This window comes from Carettochelys insculpta, chromosome 1 (genome assembly GCF_033958435.1).
Source record: "Carettochelys insculpta isolate YL-2023 chromosome 1, ASM3395843v1, whole genome shotgun sequence".
Lineage (NCBI taxonomy): Eukaryota > Metazoa > Chordata > Testudines > Carettochelyidae > Carettochelys > Carettochelys insculpta.
In genome coordinates, this window is record NC_134137.1 from 67,509,386 (window position 1) to 67,527,876 (window position 18,491).

The window sequence follows — 18,491 nt, forward strand, 5'->3', positions numbered from 1 at the left end:
CCTGAGATATACCTGGCCAAATGATAATGATGTCAGTGAGCTTTCACTACTGTATTTGAGAACAGAATTTGGTCGTTGTTGCCTATGCTGAAGATCTAAAACAAATATATGTACTGGAGCCTGAATGAATACCTGTTCTTGTTAATTGTGTGTAGTTTCAATTCACAATGACTAAATGGTGGATCTTAAAAAGAAAGAGTTAATAATTAAAATCCAGGGTATCTGACGCAGATACCGTTTTAAAGGTGTAGCGCATAGACTGTGCTGAAACAAACTGCATTGTAATAATATATTTTTAGGTGGAAAAGAACTATGACAATTGCATGCCATCTAGGCTCTATTATCAGACAACTGGCCACTGCCAAAATGAAAGGCCCCCTTTTCCTCAACAAGGTAAAATGGAACACTATGATTTCATATGGAATCAGTGTTCCCTATAAACTGTGCACTTGTGCAGCTACTCAGGAGAGATTCAAATGCTGTCCAGCTGATTAGCAGAGCACCAACAGCCAGGTTTTTGTTTCTACTGGTGGTGCATATTTGCACATCTTGAAGCACACAAAAGATTCATCCTGCATGTGGATGGAAAAACTCCACACACGGATGAAAAAGATTAAAAGGAACACTGGACAGGAGCCATCATTTCCGACGAGAATAGTCTTCATATCTATGGAGAGGTGATTGTATCTGGGATCAAAATTCTGTGGCTTGGGCTCATATTTAATGATCTGATATAGAACTCTGCCATACAGCTGCAGGCACTTTAGTTATGTGAGTGCTTCTAACAGACTGGATATGAACAAAACAAAACAAAACAAAATTAAGATCTCCTATATGGAGAAGTAACAATGCAGATTATGTTTTAACCCAATATACTATCATCTTAACTAAATTATTTTTTGCATTACATGAATGTTAATTTTTTTCATGATTGGTCTGTTTAAATTGCATTTACATGTACAAAATAAGTATACAATACAAAAATTATAACAAAACCAATTGTACATTAAAACATATAAATCAGGATAGCATTAGGTCAAATCAGCTGATCCAGTGTCAGAAGGAATTTGAGCTTACTGAAAAGGTTATGATGTTCATATATGAAGATGGAACACAGGGATTTATCCTATACATTATACATCAAAATCATTAACTCACTTGGCAGATGATATGACAACTGAGTGCTGATCAGAATTAAGGATTTTTGTGAGATGAGCAGCAACTGAATCCTCATAAGCAGATATCTGAAAATGCAGCAAAAATGAGTCTTCATATTCCACCTGTGTTAGTATTTAACACAAAGCGGTAATTATCTTCCCAGATAAGTGGGATTACTGCCAACATATCTACACTTAGTGCAGAAAGGTCGGATACCTCCCTTAAGTGCATGTTAGTATTTAAAATTACAGTGACTATGAGATATTGAACTAGAGCGCTCTCTTTTCTGGATAAAAAAATTATAGTTATTTCTGTGTTAAAAATCCAGTTGAAGGTTTTCTTAATGTTATCACCCTCCATAGCCAACAATACCACCATATTTTTTCAGATGATGGTCTGAACAGATTTCAGATTTACAATTGGCAGAGAATTTTTTTCCAGAAAAAAGCGAAAACAACAGGTTAGGAATAAATCCATTCTATGACAGGCTTCTGAAATCCTTATTAAGACTAAATAGTATTAATTTCAAGTTGTCCCACTGAAGTTAGCAGGATGAACTGTAGAGTATGGGCTACTGAACTGGAATAATAGAATCAAAGCCTAGCCTTTAGCAAATAAACCATTTGTGACAAGATTCTGCTTAGCCTTTAGATGCATGGGGAGAAGAACATAGAGGCCTCTCCTGCTTCTACCTTTCACAATCTGTATAAGGACTACACAGAACAGCATGACCTATACACAGCACTGGTTAAACTGGAAGCATCATGGACCAAGACCCTTGTCCATTGACCTCACCCTGCACTGGCCTGCAGGAGTAGCAAGCTACAACTTAACAGCATATGATTTTGAATGCACCAGGGAATCACTCTACATTCTGACATGCTCTTTCACATGGTGCAGTGCTTCACTCTGTTCCTGCAACAGGCATGAATCTAATCTCTTAGTTTAAAAACTAATTTCTGCTTCAAAATGAGTCTGTACTTGTGAGATTTAAACGGGGTACCTTCTGCTTCATTTGAAGACATCTAAAAATACATTAGCTACTAGATTTCTTATTTGTAATACAGAATGACTAGATATATAGCGTCTTCCTTTCCTTTATCCACCCACATTAGCTCCAGAACCCTAATATTAAAACATCTTTACTTTTAAAGAGAAAAAGAAATAAAATATTGCATGGAAGAGTAAGCACTGATGTCTGAGGCCACAGTGTGGACCAAATGGAATGGTTATGATGAAAATGAAGTGTCAGTATCTACCATTTTAAATTGGTAGAACAAATAAAGTACGATTGCTCTATTAGTCTCTATTATTTCAAATATTTTAAATTCAGTTAAATCCAAACTAACGCATGTAGACAATATTAATATGCATAGGAGGAGCGAGTTCAAGACGCCCAAAAGAAAACGATCCTTCATCATGCAGAATAATTACAGTTAGGAAAATGGCCTATGACATCAATTCTCTGAATATTAAGGTTATAAGCATTATACAAATAGCTTCTTTAGCTTTAATTGGAACGAAATTTAAAAATGCATAGGAAGATTTAACTGGAACATTCCATAGATTTTCTTTTCCGTAACTGTAAAAGACGAAGATATATTTGAAGGCACAGGCCGTTCTACAAAATGGTGGAAGAACACAGAAATACAGAATCTCTGTAGTGCATTCCTGACATAATCTCTCCACTGGGGACAATGGTGTGTGGCAAAGTACCACAAATGCAGGAAATAAGGGTGTATGAGAGAAGGCAACACCCTAGTCGGTGGCCAGGGCTCCACTCCTACTTCCTTGCCTGGGGTTCCCCAGCTGCCACCAGCCCTGCACCAGAGCTCTTCTGCTGTCTCCACTATCAGGACTCTGCTCCTGCTCCCAGTTGTGGTCTCAGCCATGGTCTCACCTTTCCCCGTGTCTGAGACCCACCCCCTCCTTCAGGAACCTTGACTTTACACCTGGCCTGAGCTCTGAGCATGGTGGAGGTGTGAGAGAAAAAGTTTGGGGACCACTGCTTTCAGCTGTAAAAAGTGTCTGAGTGCCCACTGCAAAGAACAAGAGAATTTCAGCTGTTGGGACCCAACCGTCTTTGAATTTCAGATATCTAATGAACTCCAAGGGTGCGTCTACACTAGAGACTTTGTAGACAAAACTGGGGTTTTGTAGACAAATCTCACAGAACATCTACACACAAAATGTGTTTTGTTGACAGAAACCGTTGACCAAAAAGCCATGTAGACACTCTGTGGGCCCTTTTGACAACAGAGTGGATCAAAAGATTGATCCACTTTTATGTGTAGACAGGATCTGCTGACAGAAGTTTTGTTGGAACATCTCTTCTGACAGTAACTTCTGTAGACAGAGGCTTCTAGTGTAGATGTAGCCCCTGAATAGTCTCCTGACTGTCCAAACAGATTTCCTAGTGTTTAAAATGCTTTAAATAATCAGGAAATGTAATTTCTGCTTCTCGAGTATTCTCAAGTTATTATTGATAGCCACATTGAAACCTTGCAGGAGGGCTACATTTTCCTATTTCCAGACATTACTACATTCTTACGCCACATGAATTTAATCACAACACTTCATCCTACCCCAAGACATATGCTACAATGGTAGCAAAGTAGGCAGCTAGTCTGAAAGCCAGTCCAGTAATTACTTGGAGACTTCTGATGGACAAAAAGAGTATAGAAGAACATGCGGTCTGGTAAGGCACTTTCATCAGGTCCAAGACGCCTTTATTCCTGGCAAGAAAGAAGACTCCTTCCCAAAACACTAACATTTCATTTTCCTCCAAATTCAAGATGTACCAGTAAATGTTTTGCTGTTATACAGAAATTATTTCACTGTAGGTGTGAATTCTTTCTGATTGCTCTGATGGAAAGCCACCTACTCACCTCTCTCCTTTTATGGAAAAAAATTATATGAAATATTTTAACCAAGAACTGGAAACGTTATAATATTTGTATATTTATGACATGAACTAGATCTCATTTAAAGTAAAATTGAACAGACTTCTTATTCCAGTATCACTTTTTCTCATAAATGTTTTCATTATCTTTTCAGTGTTGTCACTCAAACAGCCAAGTGCATGTAAAATAAAGCCTCACCTGACATTCCTCAGATTCCTCTTCTGGAGTAACTGGAAGAAGAGAAGGCTTTGATGGTAATTTTAGTTCATATGACATTATACTCCATCTGAAGGAAACAGAAGCAGCAGCTTTTAAAGTTTTCCGAATTATCAAATTCTTCTAAGAGCATCAACAAAACAAACACATCTGCTTGTCAGCAGAAAGAAAATTCAGTGACCAACTAATAAATAATCACACACATATGGGGTCTTTCCTGGGGCTTTCAGCCTCAAAAAGAATTTCATCCTAAAAAAGCTGAACAATAAAAACTCCTATTATTAAAAGTAAGTGGGAATTGTGAATTATCAGTATCTCTGGAAATCAGGCCACTGGGCTATGAGAATCTGTTGTCATCTTACAACAATGCTTCCCTGTTTATCTGTTGAACATGTATTACTCTATGATATCCATATTGCTTCCTGTATAAAAACTCCCATCAACCTTCTTTATACAGCTGCTAGTTATAGCAGGTAGCGTGGTACACTGGATATGACACTGGACTGCAAGTCAGGACACTTGGCTACTATTCCCAAATTCTGCCTCTGACCTACTGTGTAACCTTCAGAAAATCACCTCAAACCTCTCTGTGCCCCAGTATCTCCATCATAAAAAGGGAACAATGTTACATACCTTCGCTTCTAAAACACTCTGAGATAAGAACATTAAAAAGGCCAACAATCCACCTAACCAGTAGCTTGAGTCATTTTGTATCATTTGACAACTTTGGAAGTTCACTATTTACCCGCCTTTCCCCAGATCATTTATTAGTGTGTTGAGCAGCTCTGGTCCAAGGGCAAATTCTCGGGGGACTCTGTTATTTAATTCTTTCCACGTGCAAACTGACCATTTATTCCTTCCCTTTCTTTTCTTTTAACCACTTACTGATCCTTGAAAAGACCTCTCTTATCCCATGACTCCTAACTTAGCTTAAGAACCTTTGATAAAGGAACAACAAGATGTCTTGTGGCACCTTATAGACTAACAGATATTTTGGAAAAGGAGGGCCAGACTTGACTGGGACTCCCTCCTTTGCATGAGCCTATGAATTTAGATCCTCCTGTGGAATCCCCACTCATGCATCTGATGAAGTGGGTCTTTGCCCATGAACGCTTATGCTCCAAAATAGCTCTTAGTCTATAAGGTGCCACAGGACTTCTTCTTGTTGTTGTAGATACAGACTAAGTCTTCACAGCTGAGGATGTTAGAGAGATTCCCAAATCTGAGCTGTCCTTTATAGGTGACAAATCTGAGGAACTGTCCCAGACTGAAGTGTCATTAGAGGAGGTTTTGGAACTAATTGATACGCGAAACAGTCACAAGTCTCCGGCACCAGATGGCATTCACCCAAGGGTTCTGAAAGAACTCATATGTGAAACTGCAGAACTATTAACGGTGGTTTGTAACCTATCCTTTAAATCAGCTTCAGTACCCAAAGATTGGAAGACAGCTAATTTAACACCAATATTTAAAAAGGGCTCTAAAGAAGACCCTAGCAATTACAGACCGGTAAGTCTAACGTCAGTACCTGGCAAATTAGTAGAAACAATAGTAAAGAATAAAATTGTCAGACACATAGAAGAACAATGATTTGTTGAGCAAAAGTCAACATGGTTTCTGTAAAGGGAAATCGTGTCTTACTAATCTATTAGGCTGCGTCTACACGTGCACGCTACTTCGAAGTAGCGGCACCAACTTCGAAATAGCGCCCGTCACGTCTACACGTGTTGGGCGCTATTTCGAAGTTGAAATCGACGTTAGGCGGCGAGACGTCGAAGTCGCTAACCCCATGAGCGGATGGGAATAGCGCCCTACTTCGACGTTCAACATCGAAGTAGGGACGTGTAGACGATCCGCGTCCCGCAACATCGAAATAGCGGGGTCCTCCATGGCGGCCATCAGCTGGGGGGTTGAGAGATACTCTCTCTCCAGCCCTTGCGGGGCTCTGTGGTCACCGTGGGCAGCAGCCCTTAGCCCAGGGCTTCTGGCTGCTGCTGCTGCAGCTGGGGGTCCGTGCTGCATATACAGGGTCTGCAACTAGTTGTTGGCTCTGTGTATCTTGCACTGTTTAATGAAAGTGTGTCTGGGAGGGGCCCTTTAAGGGAGCGACTTGCTGTTGAGTCCGCCCCGTGACCCTGTCTGCAGCTGTGCCTGGCTCCCTTATTTCGATGTGTGCTACTTTGCCATGTAGACGTTCCCTCGCTGTGCCTATTTCGATGTTGGGCTGAGCAACGTCGAAGTTGAACATCGACGTTGCCAGCCCTGGAGGACGTGTAGACGTTATTCATCGAAATAGCCTATTTTGATGTCGCAACATCGAAATAAGCTATTTCGAAGTTGGGTGCACGTGTAGACGTAGCCTTAGAGTTCTTTGAAGGGGTTAAGAAGCATGCAGACAGAGGGGATCCAGTAGACATAGTATACTTAGATTTCCAGAAAGCTTTTGACACGGTCCCTCACCAAAGGCTCTTATGTAAATTAGGCGGTCATGGAATAGGAGGAAAGATCCTTTCATGGATTGGGAACTGGTTAAAAGACAGGAAACAAAGGGTAGGAATAAATGGTAAATTTTCACAATGGAAGGGGGTAACTAGTGATGTTCCCCAACGGTCAGTCTTGGGACCAATCTTGTTCAACTTATTCATCAGTGATCTAGGGAAAGGGGTAAGCAGTGAGATGGCAAAGTTTGCAGATGACACCAAACTGTTCAGGATAGTCAAAACCAAAGCAGACTGTGAAGAACTTCAAAAAGATCTCAGCAAACTGAGTGATTGGGCAGCAAAATGGCAAATGAAGTTTCATGTGGGTAAGTGTAAGGTAATGCACATTGGGAAAAATAACCCCAATTGCACACAATATGATGGGGGCAAATTTAGCTACAACAGATCAGGAAAGGGATCTTGGAATTATAGTGGATAGTTCTCTGAAAACATCCACACAGTGTGCAGTGGCAGTCAGTAAAGCAAATAGGATGTTAGGAATAATTAAAAAAGGGATAGAAAATAAAACGAAGAATATCTCACTTCCCCTATATAAAACTCTGGTACGCCCACATCCTGAGTACTGCGTGCAGATGTGGTCTCCTCACCTCAAAAAAGATATATTGGCATTAGAAAAGGTTCAGAAAAGGGCAACTAAAATGATTAAGGGTTTGGAACAGGTCCCATATGAGTAGAGGCTACAGAGACTGGGACTTTTCAGTCTAGAAAAGAGGAGACTGAAGGACGATATGATAGAGGTTTATAAAATCATGAATGGTGTGGAGAAAGTGAATACAGAAAAGTTATTTACTTGTTCACATAATATAAGAATTAGAGGACACCAAATGAAATTAATGGGTAGCAGGTTCAAAACTAATCAAAGAAAGTTTTTCTTCACACAGCGCACAGTCAACCTGTGGAACTCCTTACCAGAGGATGCTGTGAAGGCCAGGACTCTAACAGAGTTAAAAAAAGAGCTTGATAAATGTTTGGAGGTTAGGTCCATAGATGGCTATTAGCAAGGGGTAAGGTACGGTGCCTAGCCTTTTGCTGAAGGTGGGAGATGGATGGCAGGAGACAAATTGCTTGATCATTGTCTTTGGTTCACCTCCTCTGGGGCACCTGGCATTGGCTACTGTTGGCAGACAGGATACTGGGCTAGATGGACCTTTGGTCTGACCCAGTATGGCCGTTCTTATGTTCTTATCTACCTCATAGAGCTGGAAGGGACCTTCAGAAGTCATTGAGCCCAGTCTGCTGCCCTCACAGCAGGACCCATCCCTATGCCTGACAGATTTTTTTTTTAATTTATTTACCCTGGATCCCTAAATGGTCCCCTTAAGGACTGAGCTCACAACCCTGGCTTTGGCAGGCCAATGCTCAAACTGCTGAGCTATCCCTCCCCCGTATATGCATACATACATATATCCCTCTGATATTTGATGAAAGACTTTGTCAAAGGCTCTCTGAAAATACGAATTTACACTCATCCCTCATTAAATGAATACTTTGTTTACGAGTACTCGCTAAAACGAGGGACACATATACCTACCTTTGCTCACTAGACGAGTGAACTCCCCCCAGCTAATACGAGCCTTACCCTCCGCCCTGAAGACCCAACCTGCTGCAGCTTGAACCCCCTGCTGACACCACAGACCCAACCAGCAGCAGCCTGACCCACAGACCCAACCTGTAGCACCCCAAAACCCCACCAGCCCCAGAGCCCCCACCTGCTGCAGCCTTAACCCCACTACCTGCCCCCCAGCCCCAACCCACTACACCCTAAAACCCCGCCAGCCCAGCAGAACCAACCTGCTGCGGCCTTAGCCCCCCACCCCCACCCCACAGACCCAATCTGCAGCAGCCTGCACCACCCCCCCAACCGCCCCACAGACCCAACCCACCGCAGCCTTAACATCCTGCCCTCCCTGTGGACCCAACCTGCCGCAGCCTTAACCCTGCCACCTGCCACATGGACCCTACCCACCTCCAGGTTTTAACCCTCCCTCCCGCTCATGGGCCCAAACTGCCCCATGCTTTAACCCTCTCCAACCCCTCCCACCCAAAGTTCACTTACCTTTCAAACGCAGCGCGACGTGCTGCTGCTCTTTTGCTGAATTACAAGCACTTAGAATGGATCAGAGACTTTCATATGCATTTTAATGGGAACTTAGTGTCCCTCTTATGAGTTTTCTCCTAGGAGCAGAAAGCTGGGAACCAATTGTACTTGTATAGTGATGGATGAGTGTATTATAGTCACTGGATCCCCCTTTCCCAGATGTTTGTGGGCTCTCCTTAGAGAATTCTGACAGACTGGTGAGGCATGGTTTCTTTTTATAAAGGCATAATGCCTCTTCCCCAGCATATCATGTTTATATTATGCCCAATCATTCTTAGGTTTTCAGTAATTTCCCCCAACCAATTTGCATGGTTTGAAGTTAGGCTTGCAGGGAGGTAATTGCAAGGATCCCCTCTGAAGCCTTTTTTTTTTTAAATCATCACTATATTTGCTACCCACCAGTCATTATGCACAGACGATGCTCTAAGTGACAAGTTACCTACAATAGTTAGTAGTTCTCAAATTTTAATTTCTTCAGAGCTCCTGGGTGACTACCATCCAAAGAGCCCTTCAGATTCACAGATATCCACTTCCCATTCATGAATGTGGATCTCTGCAGCTGATTTTTGAGGATGTGGATACCAATTTTATATTTGTGCAGGGCTGTAACCATCTAGTCTTGGTGATGTATTACTGTTTCGTGTATCAGTTTGTTCCAAAATCTCCTCTGCTGACACCTCAATCTAGAACATTTCTGGGACAAAGTATCTTCACCAATGTCAACTTCTTTCTGACATACCAGTGACAGTATGAAGCTGCTAAAATTAAGGTGCTCCAAAATATGCAAAAGAAAACATGTAATTACTGCAAAACATCCTTGGAAACAATCTATGGAATTAATGGGGAAAAGGGACATCAAAATGTTTTAATTAAACAGCAAAAAGTGATTTATTAATAGTTTTCCTAGTGTACTTCTGAATACCTACATTGACATTACTAAGGCTCATAACTTCTTATATTGTAAAATGATTAAGTGTTTAAATGAGAAGTTCCAATTAAAAAAGACTCATGATTTTGAGAGAGATGGGAAAAGGGTAGTGTGCAATTATTGTATAATATGCACTCACATGTACCACACACATACATACACACACCAATAAACTACAAAATATGATGTCTTCATTGGATTGTCAGAACATCAATTTGTTTTTTAAACTCAAAAATTTCCCTTTGCTACATGGATGGTACAGTTGGCATGCAGCTCTCATGCAAACAAGAAGGAAGAGGAACAGCTGCTTTTGAACCAATGAGGTCCTCTTAAAACTGAGAAAATGGTCTCAACGGGTGATGGTTGCTGCTAATATCCTAACTTTTAAGCTGTTTAACAACAAAAACAACAACAAATTAGCCTCTGCGAAAGTGTTTTAGGCCATTAGAAACCTTGGTGGTTATTTCTGAAATTTGTCACAAATACATACATACACATATGTTTATATTTACCTGTCCAGCATTTTAGTGCTAGCTCGTTCTAACTTTTCCAAAATTTGAGGAAGTTGTGTATCATCATCACATGACCCTCCCCAGCCGAGGACTCGGGCAAGATCGTTTCCAGTACCAAGAGGAAGCACTCCCAGCTGACACTGAAATATAGCAAGAAGCCAAAGCTCGCATTACAAATAAAAGGACTGGAAACACGAACTAACACAAACATTTACCCTTTCAAGAAGCAAATGTTAATTATGTAGCTGATTGCTAATTAAAACCTGGAGGCCTAATCCTATGGTCCTTATTCACTTCAAATTTCCCAGCAACTTAAGTAAGTACAGCAGTATTTGGCCCTCTATCTACATATCTATCTGTGGGGGAAAAAATACAAAACAACTAAGTACATACACTTGCCTGTTTGTGCAAGCTGAGTTTATCAATTTCTGACAAAACCCAACCAACGCTTCCATCTCCACCACACACAAGAATCCGGAAATTGTCAAACTTCTGAAATAACCGCAAACTGAAGGGAAAATGCAACTGATTAGAATGCATGCCTGTGAATGGATATTAAATGAAAACACATGTGCTTATAGTAGACAGGTGCCTGCTTTAGCTTTTATGATATCAGTGATGCAGATAATTCCCGCTACTATACCATATAGAACATACTTTTTTATTACCAAATATTCTACCTATTGCATTTTCTGGGAAATCACATGCAGAATTTTAATGAAAAAATTTTTCTTTGAGATACCACTGTACAGTTTTCATTTTTTTAATATGAGATTTGAAAGAATATCACGCTAAGTCCACAATCTAAGAATGACAATCAGATGTTTAAGGCACCATGAGAGTCAATGGGAGTTTTGCACCAGTAAAGGTTAAATAATGGTCCATAATGTGGAAGGCGTGGGCAGTCAGTCCCCTGTTGACCTGTGAATTTTCTAAACCAAAGTAAAATTAATCACCATGCATAATATGGTGAGCGTGGCTCTATAAGGCAATCAAAGCAATTACATCTTATACTGCATCTTTAAACAGTATGCTGTTTTTACTCATAGGGTACATCTACACAAGAAGCCTCTGTCAACATAAGTCACTGTTGGAAGGGATTTCCCAGCAAAACTTCTGTCAACGGATTGTGTCTACACATAAAATAGATCAAAAGAGCAATCTGCTCTGTTGACAGAGAGCAGCCAGACTGCCCAGCCCTCTCTCGATAGAACAGCTGAAAGGCAAATCTGCAAACAGCACTGCTCAGTGAACCAGAAGACCCATCTGTCAACAAAAGGGCCTTGGAGCATTTATATGGCTGTTCTGTTGACACAACAATGTTGAGAGAGGTGCTACACCTGAACAGAGAAAGGTATAACACTGCTGGTGGATGTGCCGGGTTTTGTTGACAAACTGTCAAGAAAGCACATTTTGCATGTAGGCGCTGTGAGGTTTTTTCCCACCAAAAGCTCAGTTTTGCCAGTAAAAGTCTCTCGTGTAGACGTAGACATAGACTTTAAGGGCAGAAAGGACCTGTCTCCAGTTCCTTCCATCCTCCAATTTCTTCCAAAATAAATAATACAATACTCTCTTAGGTGCTAAAGAAAAGGAGGTCAGAGGAGAAAGGGAACAAATGGAGAGGTAAGGCTAAGAAGAATGGAGGAGACATGAAGAAATAGAGATCTAACAAATACACTGAACAGAAAGCTAAGAAGAAAAAAAGGGGGAAAATACTAAAAAAATACTGATTCTTTAAATGATAAAAATAGGGCTGTGTATTTCTTATGCCTATTATTTTCCAGAACATGTATCATCTTCACAATATTTCTGAAAGAAGGACATAGTGGCTGTGGCTACGCTAGTGCCCTCCTTTCGGAAGGGGCATGATAATGAGGGATTTTGGCAGATGCTAATAAGGTGCTACCATGAATATGCAGCACCTCATTAGCATAATGGCAGCCGCATGCGATTCAAAAATGCCACTTTTAAAATGCATGCCACCTGTGTAACTAAGGGCCTTTCGAAAGGACCCTCTGATTTTTAAAGCCCCTTCTTCCCAAAACCAAATGGGAAAATGGTGCTTTTGAAATCAGGGGGTCCTTTAGAAAGGAGGGGGCTAGTGTGGCCACAGCCAGTGTGAATGCCAGCTTTTTTAATTGCTCATGACATTTCTCATGAAAATACTCTTGCAATACTTCTGTATAATATGCATGTGTAAATTCAAAACAAGACAAAATATAACTCATCTCACAGAGTGTTTGGAATCACAATGCTGATGCCAGACTGACATTTGCCACCCAGGAATAGAAATAATTCTCTAGAAGAACAAAGTGCAGAATATCATATTTCGCCTTTCAAATATGTGAAAACAAAATAGACCAGGTGCCACAGACCCGTCTGGGAACCACTGCTTAGTGAACTAGACTGCAGCCTTAGCGCTGAGTGAAGTTTCTAAACCAAGATGATTTTGAGATACAGTTGACAAAAAAACAGAATTTTAAAACTGCAAGATACATTTTTTAACCTTTCATAGCTCAAAAATGAGTAGCCCAGTTCAACTGAAACTTCCTTTTTTCCATCTGGCAAGAGATCACATGTGAAATATTTGGTGGAAATGAGTTTTTTTTAAGTCTGCAGCTAACTGAGGATTATAATGGAAATTAAGTTACAGATATAGATCTTCTCCTGGTGATCACTCAGTAATGAGTAGGACATCTTCATGCTTCCCTCTTATATATGATCAGCATGATTCTCAAGCTGCAGGTATTATCACTGAAGGGGAAGGTGATGGTAGCTGTTGGAGGGGCATGGAGCAGTGTTTGCCTCTATTTTGCAGATACAGATATTGGTAACAAATACAGATATGTTCATTTTTTATTTTTTTTGGGTGGGAGAGCTCCTTAAAATTTTATCATACATAGCTCCGTTTCTTTAAAAATGTAAAATCAATATATTCACTTGGTGTTTCCTGACATGAATAGGATATTTAATAACAAAGAAATAATTGAGTGTAATGGGTTTAGGTCACAAACATTTGTGTATAACTTTAATATTTTACGAAAACATCAAAGTCACTTAAAGTATGGCAATCGTGCAAATTCCCCTGCTGTATACCAATTTAGTCTTGGCTTTGTCTCAAACGGACATATAAATTCTGTGTAAAGCCCACAGACTAAGTCATTTGCACAGTAAGCTAAATGTCTCCACTGCTGAAAAGCTAATATAATTAACGAACCAAATGATTTACTGTAGCATTTTCAAAGCTCCATTTGTGTGTAAAATTCTCAGGGAAGTCTACACTGTCGCACTACATCAGTGCAGCTGTACCAATGCAGCATCGCCACTGTAGTACATACGGTAAAGATGTCCCATGCTCAGGCCTGCTGGGGAGGTGAGGGAAGGGGGCAAAGGGGGCAGTCGTCCTGGGGCCCTGCAATTCAAAAGGGCCATGGCTCCCAGCTACCGCCAAGAACACCCGGCTCTTTTAATTGCTTCTAGAGCATGGTGCATTGCGCTTTGGGAGGTTCCTAGAGCTGCTTGAGGGATGGGGACAGTGGGGAGCAGACCATCCGCATGTGTTCTGTGTGGCTCTTACTGCTTTATAATCCCACCTCCACCACCTTGCTCAGGGGCCCAGCAAGACTGTTCTCCCCACCGCCTATGCTGACAGGCGGCTGCTCTCCTGTTACCAAAATTATACTGCCTCGGTGAGAAAGAGAAGCTATTTTGGCAAGAGAGTGTTTCCTGCCACCCCAGCAGGGATGTGGACAGCACTTTGGGGTAGAGAGTAGGTGGAACAGCTTAAGGGGGGCTTTTCTTTTAAATATATCCAACCAAAGACCTTCCCTAAAGCTTTTTTAGAGTATTATTCTAAAGCCATTTTAGGGGATTAGAGAAATACTTACACTGATATATTTCTGCAAACAAACATTAATAAGGAGCTGCCGCTCATAGCTGAGCTTTATGTTAAAAATGCACAAAAAAGTTCTTTCACTGTATATAATGCCCCGATTCAGGAAAACACTTATGCATATGCTTAACTGCTTTCCTAATTCAGGGCCTTAGAACATATGCCTACACAGCTGGGGGCAGCTGCCCCCTCCCTCAGCTTCAGAACCTGAGCTCCAGACTCATTGTCAGCTTCAAAGTCCTGTCTTCTCAGCTATTTTTACAGCATGAGCTCCAGCTCCACAGGTCCATCCTGTCACTGCAGCTGGTAGTGTAGATGCATCTGTAGAACAGCAGCTTGAAGCTAGACAAAAATCCATGAAAAATATGCCTAAAATCTTAATTTCAAGTGAACCTTTTTTTTAAATAAAGCCGTGTACACCCTCAGAACTGATAATGAAGTTACAGGTAAATAGTGCTTTTTATTTTATTTTTATCCATTACAAATGTCAATAGGAAATCAAATAACAGTGATTTGTAAAAAAAAAAAAAAAAACCCAAGAAAACAAAAACAAAAACAAAAAAAAATTAAGGACAACAGAGTCACTTTGTACTCAATTCCCTTTGAAAGGATTATACATGTTCATTACCCTAAGTGAGGTCCTCCATTCATTAAATCAAACACCTGAGCTGGATTTAATGACTGTTTGAATCGACGAAGAAACTTTACTCCCTGATTGTCTCCGCTCTTTGAGTTAACAAAAACTAAAAGAGGACTGGCACAGGATGGTGGGCAGGTTGCTTTCCAGAATCCTGTGAACAAAGTTAGGAAAAGATGAACTAAGTAAGGCCTTTATGGATGAACATATTCAAGAGAAATCACAAGAAAGGAGAGGCATATGCATGTAAGAACGAAAGAGAAGCAATCATACTATGCATAATGCAAAAATTGAACTGAGTATTAGCTGCAAAGAGAACAGCAGTGCTATATTAAACCGTCTTCAAATTTACTACATTGCTTTTTCTCTCCCATATTTTTTCTGCATTTTTGTCAACATTTAGCAAAATAAAAGAAAATAGCTTTATTTTTCATAGCAAAATCTTTTCTAGTACTCATCACAATACCAAATTAATTTTCCAGCTATAAGTCATGATTTTTTTCTGACTTGTATTTTTAAAGCTTCTATCAAGTTGCACCACACTGCAGTAGTGTTGAACTGAGTCTTCCAGTCTATAAAAGTTCCCATTCACACCAAATTTAAAAAACCCCATATATGTCCACAAAAGGTTATATTGTTAAATGACTGCCAACAGAGACTTTTCACAAACACTTTAATTTCAGGTTAAATTCATACAGCTGAGTTATAAAGGAAGAACAGAACAATACAACCTTATGGTCTGATCCAAAAATCTTTGCAATACTTCCAATTGTCTTTGATGAGCTTTAGGATACACCTTTAGTGAATAATGCTAAATGGAAAATGTCATGAAAATCATATTTATTGAGGGCCTAATGGAAGTTAAAGATGGTCATCATCAGCACCACCTTGATCAGGCCCTATGTGACCGTGTTTCAACTCAATTTTCAGACAAGAATAAAGTAATTACCTTTTTTAATTGTCTGAAAACATATTGAAAAGCTAAAAACCTTATCAGTTTTAATTAAAAATGGACTTTGAAAATGTAAGGTATTTAATACAATTCCACTTTCTGTGAATGCATAATTTAAAACACTTTTCTACTAGTAAGCAGTCTAATTGCACTTATGACAGTAATCTTCTTAGCATGAATAATAAATAGCAGCAATTGTACTTCTTCAGCCAAAGACATTAGACAGTAAGTTCACACATTCAGTGTTCGCAGTGATTTATATTAATCCTAGGGGCTTGTCTTCACTAGCCCTCTTCTTCAAAGGGGGCATGGTAATCAGCCCGAGTAGGGAACAGCAATGAGGTGCTGCGATGAATATGCAGCACCTCATGGGGCCAATTTTCACCCTGCAAACTTCACAGTTGATGACTTTGAAGCGCTGGCAAGCCATGTAGCCATGGGCACTTCGAAGTACCCATGCAACTTCACAGTGCCCTTGGGAGTAAGGGCACTTTGAAGTTCCCGCAGCTACCTGGATTGCCGGTGCTTTGAAGTTATCAATTTTGAAGTTAGTGTGGCAAAAATTTGCCTAATTAGGTTCTGCATATGCATCGCAGCACCTCATTGGTATTCCCCACTCAGGCTGATTACCTTGACCCCTTCAAAGAAGGGGGCTAGTGTAGACAAGCCCCTATACCCCCAAAAAAAAAAGCCTAACGCAGAGGTAAGGGGTTGCCTATGACACCAACACAAAGTTAAAAAATGAAATAAAACAATATAGTTTGTCAACATTCCACTCAGCAATTCACCTTTCAAACTCTAAATACACCTTCTTTCCTGCATTGACATTTAAGCTCATTTCCATCCTGAACAAAAAACACCTTTCAATTTTCTCTATGTTTACTGGTGATTTTCTTATATTTCAATGTTACACAGTGTTTCTGCATAAAATACAATTTTGATAGAAAATGAAATTTGTTTTTTTACTCTTAAAAACATCATAAGCTGGTGCAACTGCAGAGTTCGGTTGTAATTTTTGCGTAACACAAAACAGTGATTAGGAGTTAAAGAAATCATTCTTTATATTTTTCAAAACTGGTCCATGTCACGATGCATATGTGAGAAGTTTGCAAGGACTCTGGTTGTTTAGCTGGTGTATAGTAGAGATACATGAGACCATACTGAAAGTTAATATGTATTTTCTAATAAATAATGACATGGAAAATTCAATCATCATTCACAAAGTTATTGTACTAAATTTGGAAACTAAATTTATCTGTGCAAAAATAAGAATTTTAGCCCTGCTCCTGGTAGATAGCTCAGTGAAACCATTACTGTGGAATATTTACTAATGGCCCATTATACTACATACCATCAGAATCTATGCTGTTGAGTGCTGTTGGAGGTATAATGGATACCTTACATTGTCCAAGAGGACATTTACGAGGAAACTGATCTTTACAGGCAGTGTGAACCTAAGGGAAAGAATATTAAATGAATAATTGTTTTCCAACATATAACCTTGTTTTATGGAAAAATCAGTAGCTAGATATTATTCGGAGATGGAGTGATATATAACAGACTGCAGTATATTCAAACATATATAAGCATTAAACTCTATGTTCTTTAGTTATCTGTTTCTAAATAAAATATTCATAATATGCTATTATATTGTACTTAAAAGTTCTGCAGACTTTCCGCTTCTAGGAAAGGCTCCACATTATAAGACAGAAGCTATAAAGAGAAAAAGGCATCAAGGGAAGAAATGCAATTGTATACTGATGAGAAGACGTAACAGAATGATGGACAATTTACAAGTATATCATACAAAGAATAGGACATAAGATAGGAACAAGGATAATTAAGTCTCAGCAATTATATATTTCAGCACAAACTAGAACAATTAGATTTATATTTATTAGAAGAAACTAGGAAGCCAACATGATAGACATATATAAAGTTATAAGGGACACAGAACAGGACACCAACTGTTGAAGGTGACCTCAATGAACAAGCAACTCTAATACAGCATAAGTACTTGTGGCCTAATCCAAAGCCCACTGCAGTAAAAGCAGAAAGTCTCAACATTGATTTCACGGAGGTGTGGCCACAGGGAGTTAGGAGAAATGCAAAGGATACGTGATGCAGCTAGAAAAAAGCTTTATGTGTGGATATATTAAGAACAGACAAGAGAGGGCAGACATTCTAGACTATGAATAAAAATAGCAAGCAGTCCTGCAGCACCTTAAAGACAAACTATTTTATTTATTAGGTAATGAGCTTTCGTAAGTAAGACCCATACAAAAGCTACATACCTAATAAATAAAATTGTTAGACTTAAAGGTGCAATAGAATTGCTTGTTTTTTGTTGTTTTGTTTTTTTGTGAAGCTACAGACTAACACGGCTACACTTCTGTGAATAGATTATAAATGTTAGAGTATGAGTTGCACAGATCTTTATGAACTGTCTGGTCTCCTTCTCTTCCAAACATAAGTGACAAAAATAAAAATAATGGGTGAATAACTATCCTGTCAGAATCTAAGAAATTTTCACAAGCCATGAGATACCTACCATAGCTTTACACCAAAGGCACTTCCAATCTTGGAGGCGTAAAACGCTGCCACAGGTCTTGTCGCAGACTGCACATTTGGCACTGACAGGCAAATTACCCTCTAGCCACTGGTGAGGCATAGCTATCTGTGAGGAAGTTGTTA

The 18,491-nt window shown here is 39.8% G+C and overlaps 1 protein-coding gene across 2 annotated transcripts in view; it reads right to left on the reverse strand.

Moving 5' to 3' along the window:
• DGKH (diacylglycerol kinase eta) overlaps positions 1 to 18,491 on the reverse strand; it is a 297,736-nt gene that overhangs the window by 69,362 nt on the left and 209,883 nt on the right. For both annotated transcript variants that reach the window (XM_074988416.1, XM_074988410.1), the window contains exons 8-14: positions 18,349 to 18,474; positions 17,149 to 17,251; positions 14,837 to 14,999; positions 10,716 to 10,824; positions 10,317 to 10,456; positions 4,260 to 4,347; positions 1,159 to 1,244 (exon numbers count right to left, since the gene is read on the reverse strand). In XM_074988416.1, the coding sequence (XP_074844517.1) occupies positions 1,159 to 1,244; positions 4,260 to 4,347; positions 10,317 to 10,456; positions 10,716 to 10,824; positions 14,837 to 14,999; positions 17,149 to 17,251; positions 18,349 to 18,474 (815 nt within the window). The remainder of the gene's footprint in view (positions 1 to 1,158; positions 1,245 to 4,259; positions 4,348 to 10,316; positions 10,457 to 10,715; positions 10,825 to 14,836; positions 15,000 to 17,148; positions 17,252 to 18,348; positions 18,475 to 18,491) is intronic.